Source organism: Dysidea avara, chromosome 9 (genome assembly GCF_963678975.1).
Source record: "Dysidea avara chromosome 9, odDysAvar1.4, whole genome shotgun sequence".
NCBI lineage: Eukaryota > Metazoa > Porifera > Demospongiae > Dictyoceratida > Dysideidae > Dysidea > Dysidea avara.
In genome coordinates, this window is record NC_089280.1 from 9,067,338 (window position 1) to 9,091,678 (window position 24,341).

General features: G+C 35.6%; 1 protein-coding gene and 1 long non-coding RNA gene across 5 annotated transcripts in view; one reads left to right on the top strand and one right to left on the bottom strand.

The window, feature by feature from the left end:
* The first annotated feature begins 5,862 nt into the window (after positions 1–5,862).
* Positions 5,863–8,374, top strand: LOC136266361 (uncharacterized). Its single transcript, XR_010706073.1, has 2 exons — positions 5,863–7,489; positions 8,139–8,374. It is a non-coding gene; the product is annotated as an uncharacterized lncRNA (long non-coding RNA).
* Positions 8,375–15,668: 7,294 nt separating this feature from the next.
* The window catches only part of LOC136266327 (uncharacterized), a 37,625-nt gene continuing 28,952 nt past the window's right edge, over positions 15,669–24,341 (bottom strand). For 3 of the 4 annotated variants that reach the window (XM_066061340.1, XM_066061342.1, XM_066061343.1), the window contains exons 11-16: positions 24,060–24,293; positions 19,934–20,083; positions 19,212–19,262; positions 18,826–18,887; positions 16,511–16,577; positions 15,669–15,978 (exon numbers count right to left, since the gene is read on the bottom strand). In XM_066061340.1, the coding sequence (XP_065917412.1) occupies positions 15,868–15,978; positions 16,511–16,577; positions 18,826–18,887; positions 19,212–19,262; positions 19,934–20,083; positions 24,060–24,293 (675 nt within the window). In that variant the 3' untranslated portion in view covers positions 15,669–15,867. Of the gene's footprint in view, positions 15,979–16,510; positions 16,578–18,825; positions 18,888–19,211; positions 19,263–19,933; positions 20,084–24,058; positions 24,294–24,341 lie in introns of all 4 variants that reach the window. The other variant, XM_066061341.1, reaches the window with a different exon arrangement.

Consider the following 24,341-nt stretch of genomic DNA (forward strand, 5'->3'; position numbering starts at 1 on the left):
TGGAACGGCTAGATCTATAAGGGAAGTTCTATAGACTACATTCAGCTCTAAATCTATATAGCTATCAGGTCTGCAAAGCTATAGCTAACATAAAAACTAGTAGCCGCAGTATTTGACAGCAATGTCTAGGTACTAATATTGTAATAAACTTAGTTGTTCCTCAGTCTCCACTATATATATATATATATATTTGTTAATGTACAAACTCAATCACTATGTACGTAGCTATACAGCAATCGATGTCTAAGTTAACCTTGCTACATAGATTGATGCCACAGTGAAAAAAAATTCTTAAGAATACACAGTTGAGCAAAAATTGAATACAACTATGTTGATAACAACAACATTATCGAGTAAAATAAGTGACAAAGTAATAGTATATACAGTAAATTAACACAATTAAATTAAAAGCAGTACAGCAAATAAATGGTACAACAATAGACTACAAGGTAACAATTACTAAACACTAACTAGTTTCAACACAGCTTTGACAACTCCAGTGTACATTCTTGCCTAAGGTGCTTCAACCGAAACTGGAGAAATGTATACATCTCCATGGTACCATTCTGAACACTCCAAACAGCATGTCATTGGAGGTTGACGTGGCATTATATAAGCCTTCACTTATTCAGTTTATATAACTTTCAGATTTTTCTTCTTTTGCCTCTGATTGGTAACAGAGAAAAACATTGTTGTTCAATATTATACAAGATGAGAAATGGCTACACATCTTAGGGTAGTCAAATACTAATGTGCCTGTGCCAGGGTTTTCACCTAAACACAGGAGCACTGCATATGCAATGCTGAACAAACCACAATCATTACTTTCAGTCTGTTTATGAACATCTACAAAGTTCAGGGTAAATTCTGATTTGCTGGTGCGCAGTAAACAGGCCATTTGCATTAGTTGTCACAAGAAAACATACTATCAAAAACCAACACATCTTTCTGGTTGAGTTACTAATTGTCACCCAGTGATTTCTGTTACTGTCATGTATAACTTGAGTGAAAGCACTTTCAACAATCAAATAACTCAATAGCCAACATCTTGAAATTTTGGTTGAACTACTTGTTCATTATTATATTGGTTAGCATTGATAATTGCAACATTAATCTAATCACCCGACAATACCACAGCTTTGTCCCCATCCATGAAGTGTAATTCATCAATCCAGGAATGGGTGTCTTCATCTTTGGACGATTCTCTGTATGTATCAGCAGTCTTTTATTTTGCAGGAGGATGCTGCTTCTTTTCACTGAGTCGTATACTTTTGAACAAGTTTTTAGAAGCTTCATTGACAGGTTGACTCGATGGAGAGCTGTCCAAAAGGAGTGATCCACTGTGTGATGAGCCTTCCTCACTGCACACTAGATGATCTGCATGTTGGAGCAAACATAACAACTGTTAACATAATGATATTAACTACAAAACAAGTAAGGAAATATTAATCTTTTTCCCCGCTAAAACATAAAAATGTACAGTTAATTGTTAGTAGCAGAGCCCATATTAAAATGAGCTCTAAATAGAGTAGAAACCTGGTCAGCATGTTCTATATAATTTCATTGGTGTGAACCAAGCAGTCAAAGAAAAGTATTGAGAGAAAGTGGCAAAAAATGGGTACTACCATTAAATGTTTGTGTATCACCACCACAATGTGATACTGCAGTGCATCAAAAAGCTACTATCAATGCTATTCTTGTCCAGAAAGTAAGCAATGACATTTTTTATTGGCCTTGCCATTGTTTTCCTATCTAGTAAACAACTACAGGCTACCAACACTTCAGTAACTCCACCACAGGCTTAGCAAACCCATGCTGCACAAAAGAGATTTGATAAAATTTTAACTTAACTTTCAGCCACTAAAATTATCACCACTATAGTGTTCATTTTGCTCAATTGATGGTAAATCCATTCTAAAGTTAGTATTAGTATTAGGTTTACAAGTAAGGAGGCTCAAGGAGCCTGTAATGCCGGATCTTTACAAAGTTGTTGCATTTAAGAAGATTATACAATTGTAACTAGGTTTGGAGCAGTCAGGCTGTTCCGTTGAGAGACAACATGTCAAACAAACACACACTCACCACTTTTACTGATACCCAAAAGATTCTTGTCCACTCACTTAAGTTTTCAAATTCTGTGTTAGGGCCCATACTTATTGCAACATAGCTACAACAGTACTAGTCTCGCGGCGCCCGACCCTAAAAAGAGGGTCTGGTGAAACTGTGTACAAAAAGTTTGGCGCTGTCGGAATGTTGGAAGCTCCAATCAGATCGCTCCATTTCAAATTGATTATGTAATGTGTACATTTCAAAAGATTCGCGGCTTACGGTTAATTACATCCGGTGACTCTGTCGCTTAAACTCATTGAGAAAACAGCCATACAATTCTGTTGGGTTCGTTTTAATGTTGAATAAATAAAGTAGCGCTATTAGTTTGGTGATGCTGTAAGCGGATCTGGTTGAATGGATGTTGTGACGTAAACAGTGCATGTAAAACGTCATCCAATAAACATTCCAGAGCTCAAACTTTTTGTACAGAGTTTCACCAGACCCTCTTTTTAGGGTCGGGCGCCGCGAGACTACAACAGTACTAAATTTCTCTTTCATAAATCAAGCCAAAAGTTCAGTTTTCAACTGAGTGGCCTTTGTTTATAAAACTCTGAATCTCTCATCAAAATCACGGAGATCTGCTATAGTACCTAAAATGTAATTCTCAGTCCTTCTTAGCTCTGGTCTACCACACTGGTTCTGCCGTCCAGGTTGTTTTCCACTCTGGTTCTGCCGTCGGAATTGCCTTCCATTCTGGTTCTTCCTGCTATAAGCACCGTTTCTATAACTACAGCAAAGACTGAATTCACCACAAAAGGACTTCTTTGCATTCGTCACCAACTCATCTGTTCCCTCGTGTTGTAACCTGATGACAGCTGCAGGTCACGTGATAAAATCCCACATTAGCATAATTCGAGGTATAATTATAGCCAAAAGGCTAGTTATCGGCTACAAGAAACAGCCGGCTCGTTTTTTTTTGTCACAAAAGTAACATAGTACAGTGTTTGAAAGTGATTTAGAGGATATATCTAGGCACTTTAGGCGTTCCGTTCCGGAGAATAATGCCACGGAATGTGCCATTCCGTTCCGTGCCGTTCCGTGGAATAATGGTAACCCTGAGCTGTTATCCTTGTTTGTGTTTGTGGTTGTGTTTTGTCCTGTTCTGTTCTGTCCTGTATCCATTATTTTTGTATCTTCCTTGCCATGCCTATACTTTGCTTTTTGTACATTAGTGTAGTCGCATGTCTCCGAGGTGTATTGTAACTGTATGTGTGTTTTGAACATCTTGATGATGGTTTTCTCTCATTTACTTTGGCTAGTTTTAGCAATTTACAATTCAATCGTTCTGTCTTAGTGGAGTCATAGATAGTATATTCTCCGAGAATATACTATCTATGGTGGAGTCGTGTTTAAAAGCTTTGTGACCAGACGATCAGTAAGTCAGTGTTTATACAATCTATTCCTAGCCGTAGAACGAACTCGTAGGATTAGTTTGGCTGGTTTTAGCGATTTAGTGTGTTGTTTACGTAACATTCCTTAAATAGCTAAGTCTCCGCATAACTGTACTGTATTTACCCAATTAGCTGCATAACTGTACTGTATGACTCATACAGTACAGTTATGCTGTTGATTAGTTACTGTATGGACAATACGATTCGCGGAATAGCTTTGATCCTCCCACGCAAAGTATATAGACCTATAGCTAGCTATAAGTGTTGGGCTATAGTCAGGCATTTACTTGTTCTGTTAAATACGCTTAACTCAGTAGCAAAACTGGCAGTGTATGTATATAGATACTATATGGTATATAGTATGACTGTCTATAGGTTCTGTGTAGGTTCTTTTCTGTAGGTTATAATTAATTTTTCAAATATTTTGTTAGCATTCTATAGAGATGTGTGGGAGGAAGGGAGTGCCATTAGGGCCGGAGGAAAAAAAAAAAGTCTATAGGGGCGCGGTTCATTGCACTGTTTTTCGTTTGAACCACAGATATACAGACTAGTACTAGGAATTGGAATCATCTCACGTGAGCCCATTGACTCCAATACAAACGCATTCGCAGGATCATTATTACCCCCTTCGAAAAAGGCAGGATAGTGAAATACGCCATTCACATGCAGTACGTTTCCGTAAAATTTCAATATGTGAGAGTGTTTGTCTAGTTGTTGGTAAGCCTTCCTCATGAAAGGGGGTGGTTAATTAATGGTAGGGCCTGGTTCATTGTAGCTAGTGTGTCTCTTGGCGCAGCTGGCCGATACGTAGCAACCGTTATTGAAGGAATCATGCAGACTTGTAGCACACGGAAACTAATATAGGAAGTAGTTACAAAAGTAGAACTAGTCTTTTGTGTGATAAATTTAAAGATATTGCTATTTCTGATAACAATGATCCGGCACGAAAAACTGGATGATTTCCAATCCCGTGTACTTGTCTGTATATCTATGTTGACCATGAGTTTATTGAGCAGTCAGCCCTGCTGGTATGCTCAGGAAAAAAAAAGTTACAAATTGTAAACCAATTATCTAATTACAGTGATGTGTTTGTAAAAGTGATGTAAATAAATCAGAGTTAGAGGTTTCAATAATATTAAGTGGCAAGGGGTGTTCCATTCTTTAATAGTTCTGGAAAAGTGGTTAACTGTTCTGATATGACCTTGTGGATGAAGATGGTATGATGAAATGTAATGGGTGGTATGATCTGGTTGCTCTCATAGTCATTGATGGTAAGTAATATGATAGCAAGCTGGTGATACAATGCCTTGTGTATAGGACTTGTAATCTAGATATCTTATGACGTGTCTCAAGAGATGGCCAGGATAGTTCACTTAACATTGCTCAGACTGAGCTACTATAGTCATTATAAATCCATCGGGCTGCACAACGTTGTACCTTTTCTAATTGTTGGATTTGTGAATTATAGTATGGATCCCACACAGCTGATGTGTATTCCATTTGTGGTCTAACATGAGGTATGCCGGTTCCTTAACTTTTCTTGAGCAATTAGCTACTGAGGTTGCATTCCAAAAAATTTAGAGTTTTGGTTGAGTTGTTCCGTCGTGGTGGTTATTTTAAAAGTTAAAAGCCACCAGCACTACGCTTTACGGATTGGTCACAACCATTCATAAGAAATCACTGCTAGCTAAGCTGAAGAAAGGTTTGAGCTTCATCTCTTACATATAACACACCAGAACTTGTACTGTGGACAGTATCTCAGACGAATATTATGGTATAGTTTCACAGTACTTTCACGTAGCTGGGCCAGGGCTTGACGTCTTATATTGTTTGCTTGTTTTATCAGATACCCCATGGGCACCATAAATGGACAAGGTGCACGTTTTATATTCATTGACAACAAGGCTGCTGACAACCAGAGCAATTCTATATTTGCTACTACTCTGCTTCCATGCAAAAATATTTATCCAGAAGATTTTCTTGATAAGAGTCCATTTTGCTTTTCTTCTTCAAATATCAGCCAGTCAGATAATAGTTTACCGTATGATAGAGAACACTGTTTGAATAACACTCATGATCAGCTGTATACTGCTGCTGTCAAATTCTGTAATGTTTCCACAGAAAAGGTTTACCTTATTCCAGGAAAGGTGCATGACTTGAATGTTTGTATAGCTGATGAACTGGGCAATCAAATAACAGATGCCCAGTTTGTAGCAACTTGTGTGAACACGTGTACTGACACTTGTCCTGATCCCAATTATGCCTCTTCACAATCCTTCTCGTCTAAGCCTCGTGTACTACCAGCTCATCGTACTACCAATGGATCAATACAGTTAGCAGGCCCTCCTGGTTCGGTCTGCCAGCTGCAACTACAAACTATTGCAGATTTTCAAATATCTGGCATTTGGTCTGTGGAATTATTGAATTGTCCTCCAGGGTTTGTTCAAAACAGTGATGTGTGTATATGTTTGACTGACCAGCTATCACAGAATCCTGTCATCCTAGGCTGTGACCAAACAAAGTTTCAAGCTTATTTCAATTCACTGTACTGGATAGGCTCTGGATCAAACAACACAAGTGGTTTACTTTATGGTCCATGCCCCTATCAGTACTGCTACCAAGGGTCTTACGTGTTTGATACAAAGCTTCTTCCATCAGTTGCAAATGCAACAGGGCTAGACAAGTTTGTGTGTGGAGGAAGCAGTAGAACAGGACGTCTCTGTGGAAGTTGCATAGATGGCTATAGTGTCACACTAAACTCACCCACTTTTACATGCGAAAAATGTGATGACAAATATGAATTAGGATTTCTCTATTTGTTTCTTTCATACATTCTTCCAGTTAGTATTTTATTCTACATCATCATGACTTATGACATTAAGATAACCACCGGATTGCTTGGTTCTTTCATCTTCTTTTCACAACTTATTTCTAGTGAATATCACTACATATTGATTTACACCATCAATGCAAATCATCCTCAAGTTTTGAAGACTTTCAATGCAATACTTGGTATTTACAGCATTTCAAATCTTGACTTCTTCAATTATAATATTTTAAAATATTGCATGTTTCAAGGTGTAGGAACCATAGACATTGTTGCCTTTGAGTTGTTGCTATCCCTTTATCCAATTTTGCTAATTGCAGCATATGCATTGTTCCGAAGATACTCGTATATTTTCCAACGACTATGGTTTTTCAAAAGTATTAGGTTTACAAACAAGTCTATTACACATGGAATATGCGCTTTCCTTGTTCTTTGCTTTGCAAAAGTAAACTTACAAGCATTCACTATACTTATTCCAGCAGAAATATCTCATCTTGAAACAGATGATTCATATGAGAAGTTAGTTTATCTACAAGGAGATCTAGAGTACTTCAATGGAAGGCATATTCTCTATACAGTTGGATCAATCTTATTCATCATAATGGTTATTGCAGTTCCCACTCTGATTTTACTGGTGCACCCTCTAATAATGCAAATTGTAATATATTTCAACCTGGGAGAGACTAAACCTGTGTTGCTAATTAACAAATGTTTATTGATCCACAAACTAAAGCCTGTGCTTGATAGCTTCCAAGGAAATTATGAGGATAATTTACCATTCTTTGCTGGTTTGCAGATATTCCTTTATCGTACAATTTTCTTTATCTTAGTAGTAGTAACAACACCAAATATTGATGACTCACTGCTATTTCTCACAGGGTATTTTATTGTGATCACTCTAGTTCAAAATTTAGTAATGCCTTTCAAGAGCCGCAGGGATAATGCCTTGTACACAATAATCTACACACTGATGTTAGCTATCCTGATGATTGAGCAATATATGATCAATTCACAAAGAGATGAACATGTTCTAGTTGGATTTCAGATTGCTTTATGCTCGCTACCATTATGTTGTATTGCATTGTACCTTGTTTGGAGGCTGGTTAAAGTTGTAAGAAAGCATTTGAAGAAATTTCAAGTTCAAAGGCCTACAGAGGCACAGGTAAGTCTTCTGTCTAATTGAGAGATCCACAAATCCATCTAATTTAATAAAACCAAAGATTTGGAGTTATTTTGATATAGGCCAATATTCAAAACTCAAACCAATTTTTATTAACATACATATGTTGGAAAGATTTATAGACAGATCATTCAGTAGATTCTATGTAAAATTTTCAGATGGTTGATTGTGTTTCAAATGTATATTCTGAAAATAAGGGTTTAAACTTTAGAATTCTTAATATGTAGATAAGCTAAATAATAGTTAGACTTCAGACCACAGGGTCTAAGTAATTTAGTAACCTGATGACCCCGTGTCATGGTGCCTGAGCGAAGTGTACCGTCTGTTGATAGCTGCTTGTTACAGAAAATGTAGCATTAATTAGTAGAAACAATTAAACCATCACTCTGCCTGTAACTGTTGTTAAGTGTTTAAAATTAATTTTCAGGTGGCGATGCGTTGCCAGCGCTACCAGTATTGATGGACTATTAAACATCAAAAGGGTCTAAGTAAACATGAGAAGGGTGTAAGTAACTTAGAAACCTCCAAAATCCACCACAAAAAGGTATATAAATTTAACTTGTTTGGATATTAAAGATTTCTATGGATATGGATGAGTATATCAGCTATGATAACTGTTTTTCTTTTATAGAATTACTACGAACTTTTAGATTTATAGGAAATGCCTGTTTGTACTCTTGATGATGATGACAGTCAATGACTTTAATGACAAGCTATATACATTTTACATTTGCTGTGCTGCCATTAGTTTAGAGTATATACCTCTTTATACATGCATACATAGCTACAAAATTATGTACGTATATACATTAACTGAGCTGAGCACTGTACAATAGATCAAAGTCAATAATATTTCAAGTACATTCATTTTTATGCACAAAATGTACTGTATGTATTTAGTGCAAGTCCAAATGGAAATCAAAATGAGAGTTAATCTCAACATTAATTTGCGTACAAGTCAGCGTTGAAACCGGGTCGGGTCATCCGGGTCACATTTTCTCCGGGTCATCCGGGTCTGACCCGGTTTACAATTTATCCGGGTCTGACCCGGATTGGATCACGTGAGAAACGAAATTGTTCGTTTGACGACGTGGAAACTTATAAACGCTATCGCGCAGCTCTTTCGTGAGCCACGCCCACTTATCGCATTACCAACATACGCTCAGCCACGCACATTTGTTAGTAAGTGTAGTATGTAGCACGAAATTGAGGGTATCTATGGTGAGGGGTAGCTATTGTCAGTAGGTGAAGACATTTTTTTATTTTTTTTGGTCTTCAACCTACAGCCAGGCTGAAGTTGCAATATTTACTCAACACAAATCGAACGCTCAAAATGTAGACTCGTTCGCTCGCTCGAGACTAGCCGAAACACTTCTCGGCTTTAATTAATCCGGGTCAAATCCGGGTCAGTGGGTCATCCGGATCAGTAGTAGTCGAGGCAGTAGTGACCCGGTTTCAACGTTGATACAAGTAGAGCAGCTAAGATAAATATTATCATGCATGGCATGCAAGTAAGTTCACAATTAATAGAACAGAATAATTTAATTGAGTGGCAGGAAGTGATAGTCATCTTGGAGTGAGCAAAATAACATCGACTTGTGTACTGATGTACTGGACTGAAACAATGTGTATAGTTGATATATGCAAGAATACAGTTTACGAACAAATATATAAGTACATCGTATAGCAGTATCACTTTAAGAGACTCAATTAGAAGGGCACAGGAAAGCTGAGAAGGAACAAGACATTTTATGATAAATGATACTCATTCTGCGCATGAGCTAGGGAAAGGATGGAACTATGATAGCTACACATTTGTCATGTTCAGAGTTGGTTATAGTTTGATGCATGAAGCACACCTACATTTTCAGAGTATTATTTGGATATCTCTTCAGAAGATTTTTTAAAGATAAACTTCCTGTGATTGAAACCGTTGACATTTAAACTGTTTAAATACTGACGTGCTTTGAATGCATGCATACATGTACTTAACAGTGGCTAAAAAGACTATTTTTTTACAACTATATAGCCCTTGCTTAAGTAACAGGAGATACGTGAAGGAAGGAAGATTGGTATTTGCTGCAAGTAGTTGCAGTTGGTAATAATTGAATAATAATTTTTGTTCTGAAATAATTATTTTTTTCCATTTGTGCTATAATATTATAATTCCCAAACACTTGACAATTATAGTGAATTTTGTGTCAGTGAAAGGGGCAGGCTGAAGGGAGTTTTAACCAGTGTGCAAAGCACACACAGTGCAGCATGTTTCAGCTAGAGGATCTTGGGGGATGTTCCTAAAAGAAATCTTTGAAACTATATCACAATTGATGAATCTGGAAGGAATGTTAACCAACTACTGAACCAAAAAATTATATGAAAAAGTGAGATCTGGAAAGTACTGAATTCACGAAAGGGAGGAAAATAGCTACAAGGTTGGGTATAAAGCAATTTTATTTTAACTGTTATGCTATTGGATTTAAATGAGGCAAATTTAATCTCACTTTGGACTGTAAAACTGGATTGAGAAAAAAAACTCACTATGAGATTAGACAGGTACTCAGTCAATTGACAGACTGTAAAAAGAGATTAAAATCTTGCACACATACATAACTTAGACTTTATACTCTTCTGTGGTGCACATGCATAGTTTGTAATACAACTACTGTATTATATAAATTATTTTATATATAACCCAAAGGAACTTAAAACTAGCTATTTAACCCCTTAGTTTAGTCCCTGTGTGCATGTTAGCCTATAAAATTATTTTCTTAGTTACAACCTGATTGAATATGATAGTATTGTCCAGTGTTAACTTTTAAAGTGAATTGAGTATATGTCAAACTGCAGATTAGTCAATTGTTAGAGTATGTAACTGCTCTCTCAATTATGACACAAAATATTTAAATTACTTGCCAGTTGCAAATGCTTCATTGTGTTGTACACATATTATGCTGCATGCATGCAGCTAATTATTTTACATTTTTTATTGACTTCTGGTATGATCTAGGCCTTGCTGGAGAGTACCGGTACCTGCATTATGTGCAGGATTAACCACAACAACATGGATGCATTTGAAACCAAACATTAAACATATCAGCACTAATCATGCATGTTCTAAAGTGATGTATGCATTTGGGGTGTTGTCACTAGAGTTGTACTGATAATTGGATCAGTAATCGGTAGAAGCCAATAATTAGCTGTTTTTACCATAATCGGAAATCGGTTGTAATGGGCTACTTGTGGCCAGCAGATTATTAGTCTATTCAGCTTCAGCAGCTGCAGTACTACTGGAGGGCTGGTGTCAAAGGGACATTGGAAACAGTGGAAATTAAAAACTGAAACTGAAACTGAAAAACTGAAACTAAAAAACTAAGATTGGTCAAAACTTCATATTAACAGGTACCTCTTAACAAAGACTACCTCTATAATAAGACCACCTCTATGATAAGACTGCCTCTAAAATAAGACCACCTCATTACAGTAGTTATGTCAAGTAGATCCAAAAATATGGCTAAGGTGTACTCATAATGTAATAAAGTATCAATCAATCAGAAAGCTGCAGGGTTGTACAAAAGGATATACTATCGTACCATGCCAAGACCTAAAGTCCATGGTCATGTCACAAATGAAAATGGAGCAATTGCATGCATAATTTACTCCGCTGATACTGGATTTGATAATGGATTTCTCATGAATTGTGCATGATTTAGGAGTTGCATAGTTACAAAATAAACATTAATGATTCTTGACTTTGTGTCTTGATAATTGTTAGGCATACGTAATAAGCATCTTCGAAGATTTAAAAACCTGAGGTGACATCAGTAATTACTGAGGCACAGGTAATTATTGACATCACCTCAGGTTTTTAAATCCTCGAAGACGCCTATCACGAGTGTCTAACTATTACCAAGACACAAAGTCCAAGATCATTAATTTAACTACGCAACTCTTAAATCATGCACAATTCATGAGAAATTCATTATCAAATCCAGGTAAATTATGCATGCAATTACCCCATTTTCATTGTGACATGACCATGGACTTTGTAGGTCTTGGCATATAGTAAGATAGTATATCCTTATGTACAACCCTGCAGCTGTCATTTTAACTTTAAAGAACTGTCTGATTGATTGATACTTTATTACATTATGAGTACACCTAATGGCCTTTTTGCTGGACCTACTTGACATAACTACTATAATGAGGTGGTCTTATTAGAGGCGGCCTTATTATACAGGTGGTCTTATTACAGAGGTAGTCTTTGTTAAGAGGTATCTGTTAATATGAAGTTTTGACCAATTTTAGTCTTTCAGTTTCAGTTTTTCAGTTTTTCAGTTTCAGTTTTCAATTTCCACTGTTTCCAATGTCCTGGTGTCAAAGGCTCTGGTATGTACTACTTGGGTAATTTGTTTATGTTTTGTGTAACCACAAAGATAAGCAGTGATGGTTCAGGTCCTAGCCCACTTGTCTGACTAGCAACTTTGATTGAGATAAGTGTACAATTTCACAGCATTCAATTTGGCTTTACTTAGCTCTACTTTTAATGGAGTGTGCACAAGTATAATTGTAGAGACCTACAATTGGGTATCGGTTAGCTATCGGTAAAACAGGGTAAAAATATATCGGATATCGGTTTTCCCTAAAAGTGGGAATCAATACAACTCTAGTTGTCACCCTTAAAGTAAACAAGTTTTATGCCATCCTGCAAGTACAGTGAAATGATGTGAACATGCAAGTTAATTCACTGCTAAGATATAATTATTGTCAAAATGGGTGGAGCTAGTCCTATCATGCAGGAACATGTAGCATGCATGGCTGCAGTTTCTGAAATACAAATAAGTATATAAGGCCACTACTATTGCAGCAGTTATACTGTATAACAAAGCAATGGTTTGGAAAAAAACTTAACTCGCATACATGCACGCACAGATGTACACTTTCTGGAACCTAGGTTAATATAGACAAACTATATTTGAAGTTACAAAAAGAGTCACTTACCTTAATAGAACACAAAAGACAAACACATGACATGTATATCCAATTCTTTTGCCCTATACCTACATATCAACTAGGATACTATGAAGCATGCACCAAAACGGTATGTTAAAGCAAACAAAAATCACCCAAAACCAGCATCACGTTTTGTGAGGCTGGTTATTGGGTGATATAGTTGGCCCAAGATCGCTAATGTACAGTGTGATAAGTAAATGCAACCAGGCCTGCAAAAACAGGTAATGTTGGCACATAAAATTAATTTTTCCTTCCTTTTCTATCTTTAATAATAACTTTTTATGCCATTATGTTATGGCCATGTGTGTAATTTTCTGTCCTTACTCAATGTTTACTTGGCTATTATACTCCATAACCACTATTGATAAAGTACAGCTCAGTAAATTTTACAGTACATTACAATTGCATTATATTGTATTATAATATATACACGTTTACAATAAATTTCTGCATAATAAGCTTATGAGCAATATGTATATTATATCCACTGAACAATGATGGATGCAATACAGGTAGTTCCAATACTTTGCTATCAGTGAAGAATCCAGATGGCTCATATGCTTGCATACAAAAGAATTTTGAAGACTGGATACACCTTTACACTGCTACTGTGGTTGATTTGCTTAACACATTCATCCACATAATTATACTAAAAACAGATAATCATCATAAACCACAGAGTTACTTGTTCCACTTTGTAGAAGCTTGTTTTTAATTTTCCCAAAAACTGAACAGCTGTTTCCTGGTCCAGGGTAATATTACCATATAATTGAATGATTTAATTGAATGATTGAATGTCAATGAATTAGCTATTTGTAGTACATTGGTCATGTAACGTTTAGTTCTGTTAGTGTCTCACAGTACTATATTAGTTCAGTGATTTCTAGTCAGTAACTTCAATTCTGCAAATCTGATATTTGTGTAGATGGGCATCATAGAAGCTAAGGTGGTTGTGATATCTCAATGAACATATGCTCCATCTTTCATGCATTTAATTCTTATAAACAGTGCCTCACATTTTTGAACAAAACCATAGAGCTATTATTGCTGCATGGCCTATGAGAGATGATATTACAAGTTGGTCTCAAACTGTCTGATACTGAGTAGTTGCACTGCATCTATCATACCCAATATTTACCCTTCAAAATTCATCAGCTTTGATTTGATGGCTCGTAAATCCTAACCCAGTGGCGGATCTAGGATTTTTAAAAGGGGGTTTCTGAAAGTTGGTATAGCTGAATAAGGTATCTGCACTGTAAATACAGTGGTGATCACAACACACTAACACAGGTGTGATATTGTTGTTGTCCAAACTGGCACATCCTTACAAGAGTAGTATGCACACCATATTAGTCACACTAATAATAGTGTGACCATACATGTACAGCTGAAAAAAAGCACTTGTGCATTCTAGGAGTGGAAGGGTAGAATGTGACAGCTTTATTATCAAAGTCAACACTCATCATAGTATTATTGTGAAATATTACACCACTGAGTCATCTGCAGTTTCACAATTGGTGTAACATTCCTGGAATGTCAACAATCTACAAACAGTACACAACACTATTAGTCAGTCAGTAACTTACTGCTTTCAAATCTCTACTTAAACATTGTTTCAAAATGTATATAAAACCTAGTCACCAAGCTTGGAGTTTGATTGTGGGTTTAATTTCACTCAACTGAGGCTACCTCAAAATATGTACGGGGCCCCCACTGATCATCAGTATACAAATTTTTCATCTCTCTACTGTTGACTGGATTAATCTAATGGAAATTCTATGAGTTAATGTTAATCAAGAGTAAATATACTCTTGGTTAATGCAAATTGGTTACTTTATTGATACACACATACCAGCTTTGTTCACCGACTTGAACTGTCACTACAATAAAATGTGTATTTGTGCATATCACACACACATCACACATACTTTGGTGGAGTATGTGATATGATGGTTCACATTTGCTAACTAATGGACAATTGTGAACAATCATCTCCTACACATCACATACACCACAGGAGTGTATGCTATGTACAACACATTTAGAGCATACCACATATGCACAATACACATTTTATTGTAGTTTGTCTGTGTAATGGCTTAGCACAAAATGAGGCTATTTATAGCACATAAATTCAATAAAATTGATGCTTTTCTATACATCCTACTACCTGTAAATGATAGAGGATGCCAAAGAACACCTAATTTTTAACACTAGAATCGTCTATAATAGCAGTAAATAGTTTTTCATTTACAAACCTTAGTGTAATGTACACCAATATACAGTCACACTGTTTGTCTTGTATGCTTCACACACTATATCCTGAAAGTGTGCCTGCACCCCAAGGGTGTGCTGCTGGTTAAGTGTGCTATGACCACCTCAGTTTTAACAGTGTAGTGCTTATTAAATTAATTAAACCAAGGGGTAGGTAACAAGCCATAATCTTTTATGAACTCTCAAATGGAAATTGGTGACTGCCCATATTTCAACTTCCACATAAATCTTTTATCTCTGGTAGATTTCCATGCATCTTTTGATTGTCAACTTTTGTATTTCAAAATTTTACAAAATTTCAGGCTGTATACTTGTCTTCTTTCAGGAACATTTTTGGACTAAACCTGCAAAATCTCAGGTCATTACCTATCACTTGAATCTAGCAGAAAACATTTTTAAAAATCATTCTGGAGACAGGATGATTTTTAATAGCAGCTCAAAAGGACTGTATACCACTCTGGAGACTGCACAGTTATCATGAGGGTTAAAAGGAATGGAGCTACTTTTACTATTGCTACTGCTGCTGTGCAGAATGCTGCAATTGAGTGCCTGTCTCACCAGTTTGGCTGGTTTTATGCCCAACTTAACTATTAACACTATTTTGTTGTTGGTCTTTACCTTCCCAAAGCCCTAATGCATAGCATGCATATTTGCACCCCTAACAACCAGTATGCAACCATCACCCCAGAGAGAGATACTTCCAAGTTAACCTTCATTTAAACTTGTAATATTGAGTATTTGTCAACTGTATAAGAACAACAATAAGAAACTACATAACACCCCTCTCAATAATGGACTATATACCAAGAGTCCATAATAATTATTATAGACTCTTGATAATACAGTAAACAAACTTAACATGTAAACGAGAACTGTATTAATATCATTAAATACTCAATAATATCACACAACTGTACATAAAAGCATATAATAAAAATTATTTAGCAAACCTTGCTAAAATTAATATGTCAAAAAAACACACAAGAAGAATTTTGCAGTCTAACACTAACAAGCACCACATATGCTATAAAATACAGCCGGTATAATGTAGTACCCAGTTTGGGTTCAGTTTATGATCAGTACGTAAAAATGACTAGCATTCCAAGCCACAAAAGAGTGAACACTCCAAGCCCCTTCACTGTATCAACTCCACCTTGTACTACACCACTGTCACTGCCATCAAGTGCCTGTGAAGTTTAATAAAATTCTAGTAATTCTTGACGTGCGTTGGGGGAGGTATATGATGCATTCAGCATATATATAATATAAATTTGATTGCAGAGACTGATAGTTGAGATTAGAGACTGATAGTTGAGATAGCTCACAGTAAAAAAAGATGAAAATCATGAATCATGCATACATGCCCTGCTTAATGGTCAGCACAGTTTTGCACTGCATAAGACATAAGTATTTTTGGTATTGGAAATACGTATACATGGAACTATCTACCATCTTGCAATAACAAGTATTTCCTAGATATGGACATTTCTGAGATGCTGACAGTACTATGTACCAGACTGCTGGATAAGAGAGATTCCACTGCAACTAATTGTATTCTGCATTAATGTATATTATCATTGTTATTGTATGTATACATTAAACTAAATAATTAATTGGATGTTTATGTAGCAGAATGGTTCTTATACATTACCAATTACAAATAATATAATACAAACATTATACATTTGTATTCTACAAAAATCGCTTATTGATACTCACTGGACATCTAGTGTTGAGTGAGGAAATGTTGCAAATCTGTGATGCAGCTTCAATCAGAGTAGGACCACTAAAATATAATTTTAAAACAAATTGCATGTAAACTTTCTGACATGAAGTATATTTCATCTAGTTACGTACATACATAGCTACATGCATACCTTTTCTTTCAGCCAAAACATACATTCGTTGTGTAGCTACTAGTTACTAATAATTTGAAAAGTGATCTTGTTACACACTGACTTTATAGAGTGTAGTGGTGGCGGAATTAGTTGAGGAAGGGGAGTATAGAATCTCTGACAGCAGAGGTCTTGGAAGCTGTGCCCCCCAGAAGCTGTAAGCTTTCATGATGTCTCAAAATTCATCAGATGCAATTTGAAGTATTAATTTTAACTAAAACACCATATCATTAACAGGCTTTACTATAGTAATTGTAAGGTTAAACATTCTTACAACACTAAAATAATTGAAGGGGTCAGTGGAAAAAGGGGACATGTGCCATTTCAGATTTTTCAATTTTTAAAAATTGGAATGGCTTGTTTTAGCCATACGAATAATGTTGTCACTAAGTAAACAACAAAATTTAAAAATTCATGGTGATCTCAAAAAAAATTTTAACCTAATATTACAGTAATTCAATTATGTCCCAAATTTCTGTTTAACGCCCACCATGTGGTCACCTAAAATTTCAAATGGCCCTTTTGCCGCTGACCCCTTCAATTACAAAATAACTCCTATGCATATTTAGAAGCACTTGGTACAGTGGGAAGACACACAACAGCAAAAGGCATTTTAAATTTTAGACTACTCAATTTAGAAATGTATTTTTATGAAGTGCATGACTGCTCTATTGGGGTATTTAAACATTCTATTAGAGTATTTTAGAATATATTGCAGTTTCAGCTCCATTCCAAGAATAATTTTGGCTATACGTATCTTAATCCTTCCCACCAACTATTATGCTAGGGTGTGATGAAATCTGATAGTTTAGCTAATCTTCTGACAGAATCTTTTTATAAAATGTAGTTTTAAAATCTACACCCTGTACAATGCTCTGACCAGAAATATTAGTTGACAATTTTGAGTTGAGTTGCTTGGCTACATAATAAATTTTTTAGAATCACTAATAATTTTTGTGGATTTATTATGGAGTCTCTCTAATAGAGAAGTACATATTAAGATAAATACACTAGCATAAAGAAGCATCTTCTTGACAGTTAGTCATGCAGTTACATGTACTTTGCTCATCATACTTTGTTGTAAGAATGCTTTAAGCAAAGCCCATGAAGCTGCTTGCATTTTATATACTATTTTAGTGGTTTGCAAAAACAACAACTTATAGGGTTTCTTTTGCTCAACAAAGGTTGCTGTGTAGCTACTGTGAATGCTTTCAGAATGTCATTGCGTCGGCCATAAATATTATTGGGGAAAAGGAAATCACCTGAGGAAAATGCTTAACAGTACCTATTTATACATACTGCAGTATATATACATACCAAAATTAACGTTGAATAAACTTTGCAAGCTGTTAAATCACACAAGTTCCATTTGTGATGGCGTTAAACTGTGTTTCATAATGCAATTGTAGGTCAATAGCATACTGCATGGTCAAGTTACAGTTGCAATGTCAAAGAATTAGATGTAGAAGCCCAATTTTATCAAATCCTGTTTACCATACAGTACATTAATTATAGACAAGCTGGTTTAAAGAAAACCTACACACATATATGATGTCTGAATAATTTCAAGCAACCAGGTATGTACCCATTTACAGTGTATGTTGACTAAGAGTTGGTTGGTACAAAATGAAAACAACATTTCATGTGGCTTTGTGTAATATTTGTGCATATAGTACAGTGATATCCCACTTGGTGGACACAACTTAGACCACCTCTACATGGTATAAGTCCCAAACACAAAAGTGTACAAAGGTCGTAGAAGGTTGGAGCTTGGCCTAAGGCCTCCAACATTGCATTCATGAAGATGAAGCTCAAAAACTCTATTAGAGCAGTCAAAATCTAAACAAGCCTCGAAATAAGCAGTCAGCTGTTTTGTACAAGTATTAATTAATTACACTAAAATTACTTTTTAAAAGCACCATTTTCCAACAATTTCTTGTTTGCCTAGCTACTGAAACACTTAACAATTTTTTTGTGCTGTTGAGCCTCAAGAGCACAACCAAATTTTGGCATGAACCCACCCAACCTTTGAATGTTTCTTCCTCCTCTGGCATATTATACATACTTCATGACTGGAGCACTTAGTAATTGAAGCCTTGGAGCCCTATTTAAAGGGGATACACTGTACCAGTGACTTACAGTAAAACTCTACCATATTCTGCAAGACAGCATCCAGTAGATTCATGTGCTTGAGTAAGCAGCTGTACAAATAGAATGTAATATCTAACTATAGTTAAACACAGCATTGGATTCAGTATTTGAACTGTAAATGCACAGGGAGGTTTTAAGTACTATTATGAATTTAAAAAATCACAGTCATTTTTAAGAAAGTCATTGTTGAGACAAAGCATTCTAGTATGGGGTGTTATGACTATGTAATGTCATGAAAATGAAGTCTTGATTAAATATTTACTTGGTATATGGGTTTATATTGTTGACACTGTGTGTACTGTGTCTGTGTATCTGTGTGTTATGAATACTGAAATATTCCTGATGTGCAGCATATGTGCCTTCAAAATAATCACCTTTTGACAATCAGTTGAACAGTTTCCTTTAACAACAGACGCGCACTCATCCTATGCACATAAAAGTGAAATCAAGCTTAATCAAAAGCTTTCAATGAATTTTAACATTTGTAGTTTTAAGAGTGTATAATACAGTGGAACCCCAGTTATCTGGACTCCACTTATCAAGATTCTTGGTTAACCGAACTATGGAGAAAAGACTGTTCTATTACAGTAGTGACTGTTCTGTTAGGATAGTCTAATATTACTTTTACTAACATTGTTTACGGTTAATTGCACACAGTTTCACAGATATAGACTTTTCAGACTTCCCTGGTCCCAAGGGGTTTGGATACCAGAGGTTCCACTGTAAATTGTTTGTTTAATGGCTTTAGTGATAGTTCTTGGAGTAATGAATAATCATAATCAGTACATGATTATACTTTTACATGAAAACTTGTGTGTATAGTTATCAACAGGTGTGTATGCATACATCAATAATAATGACTCTAGTGTGGGTGTATGACTTGTGGTTATTTACACTTTATCTGTTTTGCCTTTAAATATATACCTAAGGTTTTCAAAATGTTTTCGAGCTTATTGTTTAGCAATTAATGTAAAACTGTTTCAGCTACTGAGCTACAGTGTATTAAACTGATATATAACATAGCATTACACAGAGTTATAAAGAGCAGTTTTATAATGTATTGTACATGCACTAGCACAAAGCAATTGAAACTTACAAATGCAGATCCCACAGCTGTCAGTGTGGCATCATTATTAATGACAGAGTAACAACTCTGGTTTGCTTGGTTTACTCTACAAGTAGTGTTCACAGCAATGTGTGCTAACTGATCATCATCAATACCATCATCATCAATACCATCATCATCCTATTTAAAAAATCATTCTGTTACAGACTGAACAACCATCTACTATTTATTTCTTCCATCAACACATTTATATTTTATTACTGCTACATACTTAGAACACCACATGTAATATTACTTATTATTGTTATTGTTTACTGTGCAAAACCTCTTACAAAGAGTATAACACAAGCACAGGTAAAAGTGCAATTAATCAACAGATCATATAATTAATAATTGTCCAGTTGGCCTTGCTTTAAATTGTTTTAAACTTGAGCAGATGATTAGGTAAGTTGTTCCAAATCTGTATAGCTAATGGGAAGAATGAATAAAGATACGAATCTATTCTAGTGTTTGGTTGTAGTAGCCTCATTGAGTGACCTCGTAAACAGTAGTTGGATGGAGCTGGTATAAGTATGGTGTCAGTCAGTATATATCTATTAATTGGTGCATGATCTTAAACATCATGATAGCTTTAAGTTGATTTCTGCAGTGAGCTAAAGATGACCAATTCAAGTTTTGCACCATATTTGTGACACTTGCATATATTATGGAGAGTAGTTATTATACACAAATCTTGCACAATGTCTTTGGACTGATTCAATAGCTAAGATGTCCTTTCGTGTATAAGGATCCCAAACTACACTGGCACATTCTAGAATTGGTTTGATAAGAGACTTGTAACCACTCACTTTGACAGAGATTGGACAGCTTTGAAGGTTACGTTGTAAAAATCCTTTAATGCTATTAGCCTTGTTAGTTATTTGTCTGATGTGCTGAGACCAGGATAGCTCTGAGTCAATAGTAAGTTCTAGATACTTGGTATATGTCACTTCTTGTTTCTTGTATAACACTATTATACAAAGTATAATAAAAAAGGATTGGCTTTTTCTTGTTTGTAATTCTGATGAATTCACATTTCTGAATGATAAATGTCATTTTCCAATCATTTGCCCCTCTTTCCAAGGTAGTTAGATCTTTCTGAAGTTGGTAACAGTCTTCTTTTGAATTAATAGAGGTGTACAGAAGGACATCATCTGCATATAGTCTTACATTCGATAGTATATTATTTAGTAAATCATTGATAAAGCACAACAATAGTAATGGTGCAAGAACAGTTCCATGTGGAACTACTGATGTTACCTCAGTTGCATCACTGTGCTCACCATTAACTAATACCTGCTGTTGTCTTCCAGGAAGAAAATATTTTCAACCATTCTAAAGTGTTACCCGTATGCCACAGTATTCCAATGTATGGTAGAGATGATGGTGTGATACCTTGTCAAAGGCCTTGCATCAGTTTGACCATTGTTGATTAAGGATTCAGCAAAGTCATTGACAGTTAGTAGGAGCTGTGTCTCACAAGATCGACCATGACGAAAACCATGTTGTTCATTGCACAACATGTTGTGTTGGGAAAGGTGGGAGAAGATGTGCAAATATAACACGTGTTCTAAAATCTTGGAGCATATGCATGATAATGATACGGGTCTGTAGTTGCTGCAGAGGGCTATTATAGTCCCTTTCTTAAAGATTGAAACAACATTTGCTTGCTTCCAGTCAGGTGGAACTCTGGATTAATGTATACATGCTTGAAATATAAGTGTCAATATTGGAACTATTTCGACACTAACAACTCCATTGGTGTCTACAGAGACAGTGGCAATATCAGGAAAAGGTGATTCATGAATAGTTGGAAGAGCTTCTGATGAACTGTGTGTGAAAACTGAGGTAAAATAATTGTTCAGTAGTTGTGCTTTAGTTTGGTTGCTGTTATATTATATGCTATATGATTGTGCTTTAAAGAGGAAACACCAAAATTGTCTTTCTATTGTTGTTTAATGTAGGACCATATCTGTTTGGTTATCAAATCATTTTTGTTGGTAAGGGATGCTATGTATCTGTGGTAAGCTTTACGATTTTCTTGTTGGACTGTCTTTTTGAAATTTCTATATGTTTGCCATCTAAGTGGGCAGCTAGATGACTTCGCTAAGTTGTGCAGGCGTTGTTTTTTACATGAGAGATGTTTGATGTGAGAGTTGATCCATGGTTACTTGTGTCCAGTGTTGGAAAGTTTTATTGGTATATATGATAGACATGTACAACACAAGGATTAAATTCTTCCCATAAGGTGGTAATTGAGGTAGATGTAGAGTATCTAGTGAAAACGTTGGAGCTAAATTGTTCTATAGTGGATCTAATAGATTACATGTCAGCCTTGTGCCAGATGTAGATGGTTCTTGGGCTAGCTGTGTTGCTGAGGAGCAAGAGAAATTATTAATTGGACAACAACTGCTTCATGGTCACTAATTCCAGGGACAGTATGATAGGACTTACCTAGAGATGGTGTGTTGGTGGAAAATATATCAAGGATATTATTTCCTCTAGTAGCAAAGTTGAGTGTTTGTGTAAAACCATATTCTTCGACAAAGGCAATATCGCCGACAAAGTCAATAATTGTGCCACATAAACTAGATGGATACGTATAGTTACTGAAATGATTAGTGTCCCAGTTGATGTTCGGTAGATTGAGGTCTCCAGCAATCCAGATAGGTGAAGTAAGGTGGCGATCAACAATGTTTTTGAAAAAAATGACAGATTTGTTACATTGTCCATCTGTTTATTAGGAGGTCTGTAAAGACTGGTGATTGTCGAGGGTAAGTTGACAAGCAATGGCTTCTGTATCTAGGTTTATATTCAAATGGTGGCAGTTTAAAGAGTTATGACAAGCAATCAATACACTGCCGCATCCATCTGATCTATCCTTCCTAAAGATGTTATACTATGTTGATAAAAATTCACTTGACAAGATTTCAGGTTTAAGCCAGGTTTCAGATAATATTGCAATAATGTTTAGATTGTGTTCATGTAATAAGTAGTCAAAATAGGCTTGTTTGCTACGATGCTCTGTATATTTAAGGATAGGAATTTAAGAGAATTTTCAGTTTAGTTATGCGGTAAGGGATTATTTATTACAATCTGTACATACGTAATAATTTTCACAACATATCCACACAATGGTGTGCCATGCAGCCAAGAAACCCAGCATGCCACAAATAGAATGATTATTACATTTCAAATGTCCTCCACCTTCAGCACCCAACATAACGAATTCGAGCAAGATTGCTTCATGCATTCGTGAAATGCAAGCCCTCAAAGTTTGGATTAATTTCTTTGTTTTTTCTCCTTCATTTCGGGGACTACAATTATTAATTTTATATCCTACAGTAAACGAAAATTTTAAATTTGCTCAATAGTAAAAGTTCATATTTTCATAGATCTACCAATGTTTGTTCTAGAAATTCCACTAGATATGTACTCTATTAGAGTATTACACATAATAGTAATTAACAATGGACTTTATCCAAAATTACATCACAGACATAAAAATGGTTGCTGTAGTGTGGGGACATTTGTAAAATTTGTATAGGCGACTATGGGAAGAAAAATTTTGAACGGAAATATCTCAGCCAAGAAGGAAGATATTGAGCTCTAACCAGCAGGTATGGTTATTAGCTGAAAGAATAGGAATCTAGCGTTGTTTTGAAAATCAGCCGAAAATCGCTTTTACGTACTTATTGTAGCGTCTTATAGCCATACATGCTAGTTAGAGTTCGATATCTTCCTTCTTGGCTGAGATATTGCCGTTCAAAAATTTTCTTCCCATAGTCGCCCATACAAATTTTTACGAATGTTCCTACACTGCAGTGGCCATTTTTATGTCTGTGACGTAATTTCGGATTAGGTTCATAAGGTATGCAATACAATACTATTGTAACTAACTTCTCTTTTCTATATAGTCCTCACTGTACTGTATATATGCACATGTATATGTATCTGTATAAGAAGAAATTTTGGAAAAGCAAGTCTAAAGTCAGTTTTTTGCTGGATTCAGGGTATTAAGAATACAACAAGAAGTGAATTCCATGCAAAGCTGTAAAAAGGGTGTGGCTTGTTTTTGTATTGTATACTTTACAAGGACATTACATATGTCACTTACTTTGGCTACTACTTGGCACACTGCTAGGTAATTAATATAATCATTCAAATATTTTCGACAACCACCAGTGCAAATTTGTGCAGCTGCAATATCTACTGCATCTGATGACGGCATTTCTCCCAAAGTACGAAAATGATTCAAACATTCAACAGAATCAACATTAGTAGTTCCAAAGAAACTTCTTGTAGCATTAATGCATCTGTTTGCCTCAGTTGTATATTGTGGATATGTTTCCTGAATATGCTTAAAATATCATTAGAAACTATAGTTAATAAAACATAC